Raw genomic sequence first — 18,013 nt, forward strand, 5'->3', positions numbered from 1 at the left:
TGGACCGCAGAGTGAAGGCAAAAGGGCCAACAAGTGCCAAGCATCTATCGGGGAACTCCTTCAAGACTGTTGGAAGACCATTTCAGGTGACTACCTCTTGAAGCTCATCAAGAGAATGCCAAGAGTGTGCAAAGCAGTAATCAAAGCAAAAGTTGGCTACTTTGAAGAACCTACAATATGACATTTTTCAGTTGTTTCACACTTTTTTGTTATGTATATAATTCCATATATAATTCCACATGTGTTAATTCATAGTTTTGATGCCTTCAGTGTGAATCTACAATTTTCATAGTCATAAAAATAAAGAAAACTCTTTGAATGAGAAGGTGTGTCCAAACCTTTGGTCTGTACTGTATATATATATATATATATATATATATATATATATATATATATATATATATATATATATATATAGTGCATATTCGACTTAAAGAAGGAAAGAGTATAATTGATCTAATTGAACCTTATTTATTACAAATGCAAATGTATAAAGGTTATAAAATGGCAAAAATTGATAAAGCCTTAATTTGCATATTACAACCTGATTGGCTCTTATATTCTGTGATGCAATAACACCTGTACTGAAACTCTCATGCTCGTGATGACACTTTTGGCACTGCTCAAATCCGTTTAAGTGGATAAAACAAATTGTGTTAAATAAAGCTCCTTACTTTTCTACCTCCAGTGTGGAGAAGAGAACTTTTTTTTATTTGCCCAATGTGAAGTGTAGCAAAGAATTCCATCTGTTGCTATTTAAAGGCTGGAAATTTGACGAAGGTGTTTATTGGCGTCCATTTTGGAAAATCGGTGCTGATCTTGCGTGAAGCGTGACTTTTGATAGAATTAAAGGCATTCGTGTGAGTTTTAGTACATGAGCTCATTTGCATTTGGGGAGAAAAATCAGTTCAATAAACTTTAACGTATCTTCTCCATTATCATCTTTTGCTTTTCTTGCGCTTATTGGTGCGTCTGTTCTATAATTAGGCTGATGTTGGGAAGCTTTTCCAGCCGACACTCTTGTTTTAGAAATACAGAAAGACAGAGAGACAGATATACAGCCATGTTGACCAGGAAGGATCATCAGGAATTCTTCTGATCGTGAAAAGAAGGAAAGAAGAAGGGTGGCAAAAAAGAGAAAACAAACCGCCTGTGATGGAAAAAACAGAGCAGCAAAGTGCTGTGGGCTGAACAGCACACGCCGCATCAGTGTGTTATATGGTCAGCCTTGAAAAAGAACGAGAGAGAGAGAGAGAGGGGGGGGGGGGGGAAGGAGGACAGAGGGAGGGCTTCCCTCTCTTGGGGATTCCCTCTCTTTCCACTCGAATCAGGGCTGAATTTGCATACACAGCCTACTGCAGCATAAATAGCTCACTCTGAGGCACACGCCTGACGTGTCCGAGCGTATGAAGTGCTCATGTTTATAAAGGCCTGTGAATATGCGTATGTATGCTGTGAAATCCAAATCTAATAGCAAGCATTTTCTCTTTCCAGGAAAACCACAAACCTGACAGAGGAAGTCTCCTACCCAAATGCTTTGACAAAGTTTTTTAAATAAGTTGGCAAAAGGAAGCCTACAAATCATTCATCGTCTAATTGCACTGCTGTAAAGTCATTTCTGAAATTTCTGAACCAAACCAATTCGAGCGGTTATGGACTACATCCCAAAACCACATTTCTATATTATCAGTATTACGATCATTTTATCCAGGCCCTCGAGAATTCTCCAGTTGTGAGTGCTTCTGAATTTCACTTTCATTCAAGGTTCCATGTAGAACTGTCAGGCTGCAGACGCGGAAGCCGATATAGTCCGATCATTGTCCTTTTATTTCAAAACACCGTACAACACAAAAACACTCATAAGCCGTTGAAAATAACAAACAAAGACATCCGCTCGATACGCGTTGTCCGCTATGAGTTCGAATGTCCCAAGCATAATCCATAAAGCCTTCGGCAATGAGTAATCCAAGTCGGAAGTGGAATTCGGATATACAGCCGGCGGCCGAGCAGCCACGCGATTGTCCAGCTTGACAATATAACGACCGACAGCCTGTGACTCAAGAACGTGAGTTTATGTAGTCTGATCTTTCATGAGCCACAGCTGTCGGTAATCTTGGGAAGCAGCGTGACTGCTATCGAGGGGGGCGTGGCAGGGTGGATCTCTGACAGCTACAGAGGGGGGCGTGGCAGGGTGAATCCCTGACAGCTACAGAGGGGGGCGTGGCAGGGTGAATCCCTGAAAAGAACCCTGTAGAAAATCTGTCAGGGATAAATTTTTTAAATCCAGTGCTACAGGATCTCTGAAGAACCATGTAAAACTATGTATTTCCCAACCTGGTCATTCTTACAATCTCTTTGAGAGCTCTTTTAAAAAAATGTTGCTTGTTTGTTAAAAAATATTAAAAAAAAATAAAAATGGAAATGTAAAATATATATATTGTAAAAGGACTGAAACCTGAAGGTGTGAACAAGGTGTGCTGTATATGTGTTGTATATGTACAAGGTTTGAGTGCAGAAAAATCTTTTCTGATCTTTTTTTCATCCATAAAGCATTGTATGCAACTTTTTTCCATTCGGGTTTTCCTATACAATCACGTTGGAAATTAGCATAGAAAACAGATGGAGACAACACCAGTGTCTCCACGTTAAAAAAAAATATCTCTGGCAATAATTTTTTCACAAAATATCTCTGAATGTATCCATCCTAAACCAACTTTCTGGGACAAATTGGACCTATGGTAGGTATCCATCTTCTCTCAGGAAAGATCATTGTTTCAAAATTCCATCCATCTTAATTCATTAGCATTTAATGTGACGGTTCAGCACAACTCCTCTCTCAGGAGCCGGCTGCAGGCCAAGCGAAGTAGAAGAGTTTACCCCGAGACAGTGGAGACCCCGTCGAGAAAGGAACAGCAGACACATTCATATTCTTTGGGAAAAGCCTAAGGTGAGCAATGCCAAAGAAAACAAGGTAAAACACCACACAATGGTTTTCCGAAGTGATTTTTTTTTTTTCAAAATGACGTTCCAGCAATTCGATGCTGAAGTCAGATTCAGAAACCCGGGCCAGCGGGAATTGCGCAGGCTGAACTGCTGAGCCTAGAAAGCCTATGTTTAATTGCTAACGTTGGGTCCCTGCGCACTGACAGACTTTAATGCACTGAGCTGGGATTTACAAACTACAGAAATAATAGCTGTGCGATCAAGACGAGAGTCAACAACTTAGATTTATTTTGTGTTCAATCATGCATGGCACAAGACATTGTATCTGCATTCTCATCATCATCATCACGTGTACATAGAAAACAGTGGTTTGGGCCTCGCCAACAGGTTTCCAAACGCAATCAAGGGAACGACTTGTAGCCCCTTTAAATATCAACATCTTGTTGCACTTTTCCACTCAGACAGCATATGTTTGACAAATAAATTCCAGCAGACAGATGAGGTGACTGAAATAATAGAGAGATCTATTATTTTTATGGAGACAGAAAGATGGAGGAACAGTTGGGAAAGGGTTGGTAAGGGGGGAAATGAGTCTGCAAGGCCAAAATACAGAGCACAGAGGAGATCGAGAGAAAAGAGAGAGAAAGAGAGAGAGAGAGAGAGAGAGAGAGTTTGCACATGCCCCGTTTGTGATTCATTCCACAACTTGCGGCCGAACGTCAGAGAACAGGCAATGGAAAATTGTGCAAATGTAAATACGTTTTGGTTTAAAAATATAGCATCCTAATGCACACCACATGGGCCGCCTGGCAGGCCATATTCTATTTTGATGGAAGGACAGACTGAGGAGAGAGGCTAAGAAAGAAAAGGAATGAAAAAAAGCAAATGGAAAGGAAATCAAATAAATGGGATGAGTAAAGACCAGCTTAGACTTACCTTGGGCCTTTTCTACGAACATGACTTTGGATTCAGGCAGGAAGTTATGGCCGCTGAGAAGCATCCGTTTACCTCCCGATGCTGGGTAGCTGTCCAGACTCTGCTTCTCCACCAAAGGCAGCTCCTGTGCTGAGCGCTGGGCTGCAGGAGAACACATTCAAATGAGTCACCGAAAACCTGATCTCCATCTGTCCCTGAGTGTCCACAAACTCTTTCTAGTTAACTCAGTGTATACAGTGTATTTCATTTCATACGATATATATATATATATATATATATATATATATATATATATATATAGCCATCCAAAATCTTCCAGTGCTTGGGAAGTTTCCAGGTGACAGGTGTAGGAGGTGGGAGTGTAATTACCAGATGGCGGAAATCTGTCAAGTGACTAAAATCCCCCATTTTGTTTCAGATTTACAGCAATCAGAAACAGATTTTTTTTCTTTTACTGCATTTGTTGTAATAAATAATCTGAGAACACAATGTTTATGGCTTCTTCCATGGATCATTATGGATAATTAGTAAGAAAAAAAGGTTAATCATGGAAGTACTTTCTATACAGCCGTATAACTTGCAATGCAGATTTAGCATTAGTTTAAAGATTAGCCTAGCTAAATACTTTTTCGCTTGCTCAAGACTGAAAACATATGTACAGTATGTGCTACATCTTTTAAATCCACGAGTATTAGGTCAAGAGAAAAACATAATAAGTTCAGCATTGAAAGGGAAGAAATATTTTCCATTATTGGGAATAATTGGGCCAATTTAAAATATACATAACTCAAAAATGATTGAGCACATCAACACATGTCTTGTACTGATATATTTATAGTCACGATTTGTCAGTTAAGAACGATGTATTACTTCTTCATCCCCATCAGTCGACTCATTTCAGTGATTACTTAAGCGCTAGCATGTTGTTAATATTTTAATGCTGAAGCTTGAGGCCATTTTGGTCATAATGACCATTTTCACAGTCAGAAAACTCAGCATCAAATTCAGCTTACTGCTTTGTTTGATCAGGATTTTGGTGTATTAATCTCAGCTTTGTAAGAGGTTTTAATAAATGACAAATGAGAGAAGGGTGTAGCCCATGTGTTTGCCCTGAATACAGAGGAAGCTTATTATACCGGGGCAGATTTATGGGAATGGTAAAGAGCAGTAAATAACATCATGATTTTTAAACAAGCAACAAGGCAACCCAATTAAGCTGGACAATCCAATCACAATGTGTTCAAGAATGGTCTTTACATCTGGAAAATGACCTTCTCTGACCCAGTGTAAATAGCTTAATACTGATCTAATCGCTGTTACAGTGTAAATCTTTTAATGGGTTAGATAATGTTGATGATTCATCTTCTGCTCTTTGCACTACCAAAAAACTTAGTTATACCCAGGATTCTTGCTATTTAGACCCAAGATTGCTTCTTTGCTGCAAGAGACAATCTTGACCTGGAGCCCATAGATTTGTACCTCAATGACAGAATGTTTAATTACTACACATGCTCAATGTCTTTCCTCACATTATTACATGTAATGATTTATACTCTGAGTTGTAAATGTGATTTTTCTCAAGATATCATGTCAGATGGATAGATAGATAGATAGATAGATAGATAGATAGATAGATAGATAGATAGATAGATAGATAGATAGATAGATAGATAGATAGATAGATAGATAGATAGATAGATAGATAGATAGATAGATAGATAGATAGATAGTTTGGTATCTACCAGAAGTGCAAATAGTATGCAAATATGCAAATATATGTACATAATGTAATATATAACTGTATGTAAGTATAGCAAGGCTATGGCTTTATTTTTTTAATATATTATATCATTTTTTTTTTCATATTTGAATATATAATAGTTTATTATCTATGTAACAAAAAAGTGATTTATTCAAATTCCTTTCATCAATCTTCTGTTTGATCTTTGAGCTTCCTATGTGAGAGCATTTTCTACAAAAAAGAAACAGGTACCAGTGCTGATCCTTTGTGCTGGTATCTGGGTAAAGGTAGACTTACAGCACTCTATGGGGTTGGATGCGGCTTGTAGAGACACGGTCCTGCCATTGGGCTGGTTGATGTGGACACGAAACACCATTCGGACTCGAGTGTTTTTGCGGCCGATGTCTGTCTCCCCCTTCCTCAGCTCGATGTCTGAGTTTCGGAGTTTTAAGATTCCAGCACAGTCGATTCTGCGGTGTGGACAAAGTATAAGAAATCATTAAGTATTACCTTAATAAAAAATTTCACTCATGCGGAAAAAGAATAAAAATGGGACGCGGAACAGTCACTCACTATTCAACCTTAAACTTACAAAAGTATAACTGACATTTTTATTGATCCAAGACTAAATGGATTTTGTAAGTTTTACAGCAAATTTTGCACAAATGCGATGGAACGAATGCATGTATTGGCTATTTGTCATGGCTAACAATGACATCAATGCTGACAGCTACAATGCTAGGCTTTGTATAGGTGATGCATAATAGGTCATCATGTGTCTACAGCCCAATTGGTGCCCTCACACCCTGGAAGAGAGACTTCCCTCTCTTAGTTTAATTGTCTCCCTGGTGTCCATGGAGTGGGGGCTCTCTGGTGGCAATGTGTTTACAGAGGAGAAGCAATTCGGCCACCAAACACTTTCTCGCAGCTTGTCAAGCATCTTTAACCAGACTGCCGCAACAGTACGTCTACCAGTGCAAACTTTTACAGCTTCAATTCAATTCAGCTAAATAATGGTATATTTAGAGGCATGATTTTTTTTATTTATTTAATTCTCCCTACTTGCTTTCTCTCCCTTGGCATTTTTTTGTTAATGGGACATTTGGGCAGAAAAAGGTCTCATATATTATGCTGGCATTTAAATTTTTTTTTATAAAACTAATGCTGAGCTGATAAAAAAAATAAAAATACAGCATTGAATGCATACTGGATATGGCCTGGGATTCCAATTATTTTGTATTCCAGTTATGGGCCAAGTTCCTGGAACATGGTAAATGTCAAATTTTACACAAACCTATTTTTCCCCCACTTCAGCCAATTACAATTAGAATACACCGAATGTACCACAATAAACACAGATGTAGTCTGATGTCGCTCTCAGGCAAAACAAAGTGAAATATTTTATGAAAGTTCTGTGACATGGCCAATTGAATCATATAAATGGGTAGTGATTATATATTCAATTCAGCGGTTATAGCTCTTTGTTATAATGGTCTGTAAAGGGAAGCAAGATGCAGAGACCATCAGTGTGGGCTGACAGACATTTCCTTGAAACAGGGGTTAAACGTATCCGCCGTCCTAACAATCGCTAGACTCTTTCCGCTGTTATTACTTCTCTTAGCAATATAATTAAGAAACAAGGGAAATGACGGGAAAAGGATGAACTAATTTGCTTCAGCGGTGGACATGGAGCAATTAGGGACAAACTCTCCACCTTGCATGCTTGGCAGATGGATTGAGGCACTCTTCGAACCTTCCACACTATACAAACACTGCTTGTTTTCAGATTTCTGTCCCATAATTAAAAAGAAAAAAGTTATGAATACCAGAGACCAAAGGAGGCTTCCATAGCGTTACTGAACTTCAGTCTGAATGGGTGCACTGCTGCTCTGCTCTGTTTACTTTACACTTGTATGCCTTTATTAATTGAGTTTGTGTAGAGTTGTGGCCTTTCCCAGACCTGGCATGGGGAAAACGGATCTCCTAAACCAGTGATATAAAAACAGTGAGATGGAGAAACAGAACTGGATCTATGAGGAAAGCACTGGCTTATGTCTTATCAACAGTCTGCTCATGGATGGAAAGACCACATCAGCCAGCCTCCACAAAACCTGGCCTTTAAAAGAAAAAAGTCCTCAGCCCACACCTTCCTGTCTGAGATCAGGCTGGAGAAAACCCCCTCACTGCTTCGACATTTCGGCAGACAATCTAGCCAAGGCTTATCGGGTCATCAGGACATGGAGGAACGTCTGCTGCTATCTTGAATCTCCTCCTGTAATTCAGTTAACCGTTCGATTTGTTCATGACACTTCCACATTGGATAATCCATCTTCCTGAGCCCGAGGAAAAATGAGGGCTTGGATTATTGCTTGAAGATTTACCAACCTTGCCCAGATCTTTGTCAAATAAAACTGGTAAATAGATAGGGGTTTGTATTCACTTAAAAAATGTTTTGCCAATAAACATCGACAAGTGGTGATAATTAGCATAAAAAAACAAAAAAAGAGAGACATTTGAAGGTGAGGGAGGTTATGTAATGTCTGGGTTTGATGCCTTATTTCTTTTAGCTGCTGGGACAAAAGCCAGTGGCGTTGTAGAGAAAGAAAGCCAAGCCAGAAGTGCTCCTGGCTGGACGGCATGTCAAGCAAAAGCCCCAAGGACTTTTGAGCTCTGGGTGGCGGTGGCTAATGTGGAATTTTGGGGACAAAATGCTTATAGCTTCTACCTCAAAAAGCAACAAATGTACTAAAGCATGTCTAGGGGCCAGGCTTGGGTTGGACCTGATAGAAGAACAAGGGTCTTAATATATATATTAAATGTTTTCTGGTGAAGGTTAGAGAGAAGGGTTCCTCTAGAGTTCTTTTAACTTACTAGAAAAATCTGTCCTACTTGAAATGCTTAATCTAAACAAGAAACCCATTCTTATTGGGTTTTAGATCTTTGACCCCAAAGAAAAATGATTAATGGTGAGATATGAAACCTAGATTCCTAGTTCTCCAGAGTGTCCTCGAGGCCTTAACTGACTTAGATTTCAAGTAGAATCAGTTTTATAAATGTATATATACATTTGCGTCCAGAAAGAGCCAGAAATGAAACAGAGAATTCAAATAGGTAGATCAGACTCACATGGCTCTCATGTTGTTCTCAGGCAGCAGCGGGATCTCCAGCACCTTGGTGTTGGATTGCAGAGCCTCGTGGCTAGCGGTGGAGACGGTCTTGCCAGTGATGCGGTGAACCTGGTAGAAAGCGTGCGGTCGCAGAAGTCGGTCATCGGCCGTGCCAATGAAGAGCTGGAGTGTTAGCGGCTCACTCTCCATGTAGCCGTAGAGCTGGCAAAACAACAAAGAGAACTAGGTGAGCTCTCCAAAAAGCCTGCTAAGTCTTAAAAGAAGCCCACTCTTAAACCCAATCTCTTCTGTGGTGTAATTATTTCAGCACACTGTGGCTAAGGCATCCTAATGATAGCTTTTAGCCTTAGAGAGGCTCACTCATGCTAACAGCACTGTATTTGTTTCCCTGGTCAGGCTGGGGACGAGCCACATTAACCCTCAGCCTACAAGTAGTTCATTTTACCCAATTAAGAGAATTCCCTTCGGGGTTTGGGGGGGGTCCTTAAAAACAGGTTTGATCTTTTTTTTTATTGAGGTAATGCAGCAGGAACTCTTTCATACTGTAGTCTAACACACAGGGTGGAGGTTTGGTTCTGTCATGCTGATGTTTGTGAAATTTCTCAGTAACCATAAAAAAGATGCCTGTGGAGAAGCAAGCCTTCAGCAGATACTGAGTCAATACCCAAGGTGAGACCAAAGTTAAACATTCACCATAATCCATCAATTTATTTCATGACATCTACTATTTATTTCTATGCTACATAATCTGTAACAACCACATCCAACCATTTTTTGTTTAACATTTTCTAAAAGTTGTGTTTGTAGGAACACTTTATTCTTAAAACATTTGATTTGTTAAAAAAAAAAACATTTTCATTTATATAACCTATAACAATGCCCTGCCCTATAACAATGCTAGAACCGTTGTTAGCTTTAGTCACATTAGCAAATTTATTACAGAACATCTCGGAGCCATTGTGCATAAGATGAAATTCATAGAATGCATACAATTTGTTTAAATGTCGCATAGTGAGCTTTATGACAAAAACAAGACTAAAACGTTCCCAAATTGAGAATGGAGACAGCCTAAGAAAGAAACAGAACACTTATGCACTCAATCCCCTCACTGCTAGCATGATTCAATTGAACTACATTTTGATGATGACAGCATTTCTAAGCATAACCTGCTATTAACATGGTGCTAGTCTTCTGAATGCTTCCCTGAGGGCTTTCCGACATGGATTACAATGCGTGTTATGATTTTCATTATGGCTGGCAAAGCTTTGGGCTGAAGCTAGAGACGGTGCCACACTGAGATAAAAGCACTAACAGAATCAGAGCCCTTTACTTCCAATAGGTCCAACTTCCTCCCTCTCTCTCTCTCTCTCCCTCTCTCTCTCTCTCTCTCTCTCTCTCTCTCTCTAGTTACCACTTAGCCCTTTTGCGCTCTGATAAAAACACTTCAGCACAGGCAGGGGGAACAAATGTTTTTTAAACACAGATATATGAAGCCACTCATCAACAGCACATCAAGAGGAAGCCAGTGTTTGTCAGTGCATTAGGATTGCTGAAGATCCTTGGGATCTGTAAATGTAGATTCATAGGCTGTAACTATGTTTTGCCATTTGGTATAATGAATGCATGTAGCACTGGAGTTCAAACTATATTCCGGGTGAGCAGATTGCAACTGTGTCTTTGATGTAACCATAATGGTACAACCAAATGAACTTTGGGGTAACATGATTTTTCAGTCTGCATGCAGTCTACATTCTCCACAGTGTGGGTGGGCAAATAGACTGCACTCTGAAATCAGTAAAAAAAAAAAAAAACACTAAGAGCCAAAAAAAAAAAAAAGCCCTCTGAGGGGTTAAGATTAACCTCCAGAACTCATTTCAGTTGGGGTTTTCTGGCCACATGTTCAATTGCCATGAAAGCAAATAAGAAGGACCTGTCAAAATAAAGCCCATATGGTAAATCCAAACTGTGCAATTCCAGGTCTAGGGCTTATGAAGTTTCATTCAATGACCGAGTCAAAATGGTAAGGATGTCAAGCTAAATAATAGGGGGCTATGCTTATTTAGGTGATTGAGTCATCTAACAAAATGTAGACCACATGTAACCTATGACATAATCTGATTAATGCTTATATAAATGCCCCTATTTAAAAGGGGAGGGAGTCAGGATTGGAGGATTGGAGGCAAAAAAATTGTAAAGAGCAAAGCATTATTTGCTTTTTCAAAAAAGAGTTGCTGAGACTACAATCTGATTCTTTGATAAAAGCAACTAAAATCATGAATAAAATGAGGCTCTTCTCCCGTTACCACTCCGATAATTGTGAGTGACATTCCCATTCTATAGCAGCACAGTAGCACAAAAGGTAGTGTTTCAACCTTACACCTCAAGTAGAGCCTTAGCTTGGTTTACTGTCTGTGCAGATTTTCTAAGATATAGTGATGGGTTCCTTTAGTTTCTCCAGGTTTCCTCATCCTTCTAGCTAATAAAACAGGTGGATTTAGTCCACTGAATAGTCCCTAGCTGATCGGATGTGTGTGGCATCCCCTCCAGGGTATCTTTCTATATCAAAATGACCACCCTGCCCAAACCAGGATGATGTTACTAAAGATAAATGAATGAACTACTATTAGATTACATCCTAATTTATTACTTCATATGACCTCGTCAACTTTGAACTTTGCCTAAGTGCCTCCACAAATGACATCTACTTGAACTTCTGAAATGAAGTTCAATAAAGTTGACCCCTTGGTTGGTTGCAAGATCTTGCCAGGAACAGAACTTGCAAATTCTGACACTGGAAACTTTCAAACCATCGTTATGTCGAAAAAAACAAAAAAAAACATTTAAATTGCCACGTGATTATAATTTTATGTGACCCCTGTGTATACACACTTTGAGTGGCTGCAAAGAAGTCACAGTGACTACACCCACATGATGCATTTCTACACGTAATATATTACCCGAGATGAATGATGATTCTCAAGACGAATACTAATATAAAATCTGTTAGTTACTCGAAGGTCTTTCTAACTGAATGGTTAAGAATGACTAATTCGCAAGCCAGCAAATGTTGGCTAATGATCTGTCCACACTCCTGGCTCTTTTTCCTCTCTTCAGAGTCTCAACAGCTGTCCTGATCCTGAATGCTAGTCACATATGCTTGTCATCAGCAAAGCATGTCGGGGTCAGGGGCTTCTTGAAGTCCTCGCTTCTCCAGAGAGCACTTTATCTCCAAGGTGATCTCACCAGAGGCACTCGCTCTGCTTATTATATTTTACTCTCTGTGTCACCGCAGCTAATTAGCTACAGGCCCGTGTGCTACCAAGCACCTCTAGACAATTGGGGGAAAATGGGGGAAATGTTGCAACTGGGTTTTTGTGCACTTGATCAAGAAGTCTAATTAGAAAATGGTCTTTTAAATAGTGCCAATAATGGTCTGACGTTTCTACATCCGCAACACTTACAGTAGAGTATTCTAGTCATTGTGCTCTGTATTGGGTTTGTGTGTTCGTTCAACCAGGCATTATGTCAACTTTTATGTGACTGAGAGAAATAATTTTTAAACTCACGGGTCTAGCGTTGTGGGGCGACAATCACTGCTGGCTTCATTCAAAGCTAAAGTGACCTCATGCTCAAAGTAAAGTGATGAATGAGGTCAGGTAACTTACAGTGACGTTGGTCTTCCTGAAAGTAACGTAGCATGTTTTTGTCTCCCTTGGGCAAACTCCCAAGATTCGTTTACCATATGTGCTCTCCTGAACTTGCGTTCTTTTTTCTGTCTTTATCCGCCCACGTTCAAGTGCTGTCTAAAAGACACCATGAAATCAAAATGACTCTCTCAGAGATTTTGAGTTTAGATACGTTAGCTTGATGGGTGCCTAAGGCTATATTTTCTTTCAATGGGCCAGTATATGTCAACAAATGTTTTGCTTAAATTCTACTTCAAAGTTATGTGTTTTAAAACTATTACTTGAAAATGCGTAAATGCGGATGACACTGGGATCTGAACTCTGCAATGTGTATAAATTCTGCTAACTGACCACTTTATTTGGCAAACCAGTACACCTTTTTTCCAATCTTCAACTGTTCAGATTTCTGGTCTTGGCTGAAAAAGAGTGGAACCCAAGTTGGTCTTTCATCCATACACTGGATTTGTTTTATTTATCACAACATACTGTATCTATAAACCCCTATAAGACTGTTCTGCACGAGGGGATCAAAACCCATCTGGCACCAACAACTACACCACAACGTTGATAAGATCACATTTATTTGCATCCTAATGTTTGATATTCACCTTAACTGAAGCTCTTGGGGTGTATCTGCAAGATTTTTTATGCATTGATGCACAGTAGGTGTACTGGTGTTACAGGGTGGTGGTAGCTTAAAGGTTCAGGCATTGGACATTGAATCAGAAGGTTGTGAATTCAAACACAGAGCAGCCACTCCTTTGCCCCTGAGAAAGGCCCTTTACCCGAACACTGCTTAGTTGTATGAATGAGAGTCACTCTGGATAAGGGTGTCTGCCAAATGTCATATATGTAAATCTGATTGATTGTAGGTATATGTGCCGGTTCCTCAAAAATAGACCAATCAATAGTACTAGAAGTATCAAAAAATATTTGTAGTATTCAAATATCAGAATGTTTGCTAAATTCCTGTACACCAATTATGGAGAATGAACTTCGTTATTTTTTCTTTTTAAAGGATAAGTCCTATTAAACTGGATGAGGCCCATTTCATTACCACCTGGATTTTCCCATATTGTCTAAATTGATTATTTAAAATGTATTAGGTGCTTCTTTATACAAACCCACTGTACACATCAACATAATTACATAGAAAGCACGTTATTATTACCCTTAACAGTTATGGTACTCGACATGCCCTACAGCAGATACACTTTAGTATTAATAAAATGCCCTCCCTGGAAACACGAGTCCTGCTGGGTCACACAGCTCCAGAATTTGCAATGGGCACATTTGTTTAAGGAAATGAGATGAGTGGTGACATCAGAGAGCTACATTAAGTGAGCTACATTTTCTTTTTTTTTTTCTTTCTCTGCATTACTTCACATTATGTAAGCCATCCTAACTGGTTCTTGCTCTCGTTTCATCTCCTGTACTCTCCATGGTGGTAAGTAGGAATGTCATGACTGGTCTAGTCCACGTGGCGAAGAAAAGGGGAGAGGGAAAGAAGCAGTAAGAGCGCAAGGTTGGAGTAAAGGAAGGAGGGGGACCTTGGTCCATTATCACATTCGCTCATAAGCGCTGACAGTCAGTCGGCAAGGCCTGTCTGAAACAAATTAAATCTATACTAATTTAAGTTTACTTTTTTCAACTCCAGCGTTATGCTAGGTCACATTGAATTTGATCGATGTGTGTGTGCTAGAGACAAAGACAGAGTTTCTACATATGTGTGTGCGTAAGTTACTTTATTGCAATTGGCTGCCCCAGTAATCAGTGTCGCTTTTATGGTTTTCGGCAGAGTGACAATAGGTTGTGGTAGGTAATAAAATGCAAAAACGAATGTCACCGAGGGCCAACGTTTCAAGCGCACCATGTCTAGACCAAAGATCATAGAAATCATAAGAAGTGCATAAACCGATGAAAAAAATGTCTTAATACCGAAGCGCCTTGCCAAAGGCTACACACTGACGTTCACAGGATTCCAGTGCCCCGTGATCGAAGTGGCGGCGAATGATGCCTTACCTCATAAATCTGTGGTCAGCACCTCAGACCAATGAAAATGTTGCCGTCGCACAGCATTCTTTGAGTTACTTCATGGTTGCAATTAGTGGTTTCCCAATACCAAGGTCTTGAGTAAGGGGAGCCCCTCAAAGCAAAGAAAATCTGGGCACCGAGTGTTTAATGGAGCTTTACATAATAAACATGAGACAGTAATTATTTGCAAGATGATATGTTTTTTGATTTTATTATTTTTTAATAGCGCTGTCAACTGGGCTTCATTACGAAACAAAGATGGGGATTCCAGGCTTGTTTAAAGGGATGCAGAAGACATACTCGAGAAACATGGTTTCAGAAAGCGAATTGTTAAAAGACCAAATAGTACAAAAACAGGGCATCCCTCCACCCAAAAGGGAATCAGAATACTTCTCTTATATGACTATCATATATAGTTTTTTCTGTTTAACCATTGCCAGTTGAAGGCTTTACAACAAAAAAACACAGTTATGAGTTATGGGAATACTTTGTGAGTCACAGCTTGGTCTTCACCCTCCTTAGAACATAATTCCATGTAATTCAGCACTGGCAAACATTTATGATATTCATTTCAAATTGACGGAAAAGCCATCATTCTTGAGGTGCTTGTTCCCTCAAAGGTAGACCTTGAGATTCCCCCCAGAATGCCACAGAAAACCATGATGTAGATGTTGGCAGTAAATGTGGTGCAGCAATGTGCCTTTTCCACAGACAGACAGATCCCCTCCTCCTCCCCTGTAGGATTGTGGTTGGCAGTAGCTAGACAAGAGGAAAAGTGGCTATGGGGGTCTTAAGCTTCCTTCAAAATAAGCTGTATGGCTAAGTTGAGGAGATAAGGAAAAAGGCGAGGGAATGGTCACTTGTCGAGTTTACATAAATGTATCAAAGTGGGGGATGTTTCTATTAACATGGGGCATCTCTTTTAAGCCTTGATCTCTAGTCTGGCAGTAGTATAGGGACAGTGATGTCACCTCTGAGAAAAAAACTTTCCTAAACAAAGGGAAGTCTGTGTGTTTGGGGGCAGCAGGGAAAGGGGTTAGAAAAACACCTCCACTCATTATTATGGAACCTTAATAATAACCAATGCCAAGGGGCAGAGGAACAGTCTGACCTGGGAGAAGGGGACCACCATTTTTTTTTTGTTCGGTGATCCAGGTGTTTACTTCATGTGATAGAAAAATTTAAACCCAAACCCCATGCGATCGCTATTCAAATGAAGTGTAATGTCTCTGATTGACAAGGGATGGGTGCCACTTTTGTAAAAATGTGTCACCACTACAAACGAAAGCAGTGTGCGTGTGTGTGTGTGTGTGTGTGTGTGTTGATTCATGAAAGGAAACATTTTGAAGTGAGTGTCATTCCATGGATTGACTTGGGAGAACTTTTGAGAGATGAGTGCCTCGCCAGAAATGACACCAGCGATGAGACAATGCCCATGGAGACTCAGCACAGTAGCATCAGCTGGGTTCTGGGACTCCTGTCCCACTCTGCCCCCTTTACCATGCCCTACTTCTCTGTAGGGGCATCATTGGTGCCTAGGGTCCTTAATCAGCAGGAAGCAGAGGGTCCCAGAGGGGAAAAAGCTCTGCTGAGCCTCAGCTGCCTGCCTGTTGACTCCCTGTGCCCCACACCCTCTTCCCCCCTGCTGCCGTTCTCCATGGCTGCCATGCACCCGCCCGAAGCCTGCTCTTCATTATTGCTTTACCCTGGGAGCCATGATGCGAATGAGCGAATGATGCTCAGGCAAGATGAGTAAGTAAGGGGAGGGGGGTGAGGGGTCAGAATTACAAGCCAGTCTACTCTCAGCTTTGGATCATCTACAGCAAATGCTGGAAAGAGTTGAAGCGTGACTAAGCTGAAGCTCCTTTTCTCTGAGCGCCTCTCTCACTGGACAGGATTGCCTAACCAAGTCAAGAGAGCAGCAAGTAAACTGCTGCTGCCGTCTGCTCGAGAGGCCGCAGGCTGACGAAAGCCCTCATATATTTTCCCTGAACTGGAGCAGTAAAAGCATTAAATCACAATGAAGAAAAGTAAAAGTTGAAGCATGCTAACAATGTGAGCACAGCAGACAAAGTGCGTCACTGAGCTGCAATTTTTCAACTTGGTTCTTCCGAGATAATCCAATCACACATATTGCTGAAACGGTGCACACGCCGAGAGGGAAATTCTACTGTTCTGAAATATAAAAAGTCTAAAAATTATTGTGGCTGTTATATGAATGTATAGGAATGCATTATATGGCAAAAGTTTGCAGACACCTAACCAAAACATTCAGGTGGGACTTTTGCACATTCTATTCCAGATGTTTTTTTCTCTTTTCTGTTATATTATTAACCCTTTTAGTTTTTGAAAGGTAAAGAAAGGAATAAGATTTATACTTGTCACATGCACTTTACAGCACAGTATAATATCTATGTTAGAAAGCCATGTTACAGCACCTCTGGAGCACAGAGGTTTAAGGGCCTGCTCAAGGGCCCCAAAAGGGGCAACTTGGCGATACCGGGGCTTAAATCCCAAACCTTTCCATGATTTACCCAAAATCTTAACCACTTCCCTCTTTGAGACATGGCTGTGAGGATTTGAGCTCATTCGGGCACAACAGCATTAGTGAAGCCAAGTACTTATTTTGGGTGAGGAGGACTGAACTGCAATTGGTGTTCCAGTCTATACCACAGGTGTTCACGGTTGTCTTTGGACACTGTCTTCATGGAGCTCACTGTGTCCCTAGGGCATTTTTAAGGTCATATTCTGGCCCATTAGTTTAAGTGAAGGGAAGTTTTAAGTCTACAGTATTCAGAGACATTTGTAAGCTTCTATCTTTAAGCAACAAAAAGTAGTATGAAAAGACCACATATATGAATGATGGTCAGGTGTCCACAAAGCTCCTGCAAAATAGTGAGTCAATAGCATTGGAATAAAGGTTATTGAAATACATCAAACTGTCAAAACAGCTTAAAGGTATGAGTGTTTATATTTCTGTTCCTGTTTGTTTTGTTCTAGGAGGCCATTGCAGTACCACTTCACTCATAATAAATGAAGTGGCACAAGCCAGGTCAGGTCCAGCTCTCAATACCAAGTATGTTACAGGGTACGCTGGTTAGCGTCCATCTCCCTGCAGACTTGTGCTAACAAATTCAACTTCAACATCGAGACATGACTTCTGCTGTGGGAGGAAATGGATTATAAATAACACCTGAGAGTTGATGAATTAGGTTTGAAACTGGCTGGGCGGCAGCTGCTGTGCTGGGAAGTGAAAGTGCCCGTGTTCGACTGGGGAGAGGTTTGGAAAACAGCTGCAATGCCTCGACTACTGCCTTTACCAAGAGACGGCAGCACCGCGCCAGTGTGTCTGCGTCTGAATGTATTACATTATTGATTTAATGGCCACACGCACGTCACTCCCGACCACATACACACACATACACAACATGTAGCATTGCACTTTCAAGGGCACTTTCCACCTTGGATAAACCAAAAAGGGAATTAAAGGGCAAGTTTAAGATGGAGTAAAATAGAGAATGCTTTTTTCTCACACGTGTTAGGTA

The 18,013-nt window shown here is 40.3% G+C and overlaps 2 protein-coding genes across 5 annotated transcripts in view; both read right to left on the bottom strand.

Annotated features, from left to right (window-relative positions):
• Positions 1–18,013, bottom strand: part of LOC310717500 (nuclear factor of activated T-cells, cytoplasmic 1-like) — a 64,591-nt gene that overhangs the window by 38,189 nt on the left and 8,389 nt on the right. For all 4 annotated transcript variants that reach the window (XM_083525639.1, XM_083525641.1, XM_083525642.1 and 1 more), the window contains exons 4-6: positions 8,747–8,949; positions 5,918–6,090; positions 3,880–4,020 (exon numbers count right to left, since the gene is read on the bottom strand). In XM_083525639.1, the coding sequence (XP_083381765.1) occupies positions 3,880–4,020; positions 5,918–6,090; positions 8,747–8,949 (517 nt within the window). The remainder of the gene's footprint in view (positions 1–3,879; positions 4,021–5,917; positions 6,091–8,746; positions 8,950–18,013) is intronic.
• The window catches only part of bmi1b (bmi1 polycomb ring finger oncogene 1b), a 439,238-nt gene continuing 436,732 nt past the window's right edge, over positions 15,508–18,013 (bottom strand). The window contains exon 12 of the transcript XR_014530878.1: positions 15,508–15,521. The gene's annotated coding sequence lies outside the window, so the exon portion shown is untranslated. The remainder of the gene's footprint in view (positions 15,522–18,013) is intronic.

This window comes from Silurus aristotelis (genome assembly GCF_946808225.1).
Source record: "Silurus aristotelis genome assembly, chromosome: 22".
In the NCBI taxonomy this organism is placed as follows: Eukaryota; Metazoa; Chordata; class Actinopteri; order Siluriformes; family Siluridae; genus Silurus; species Silurus aristotelis.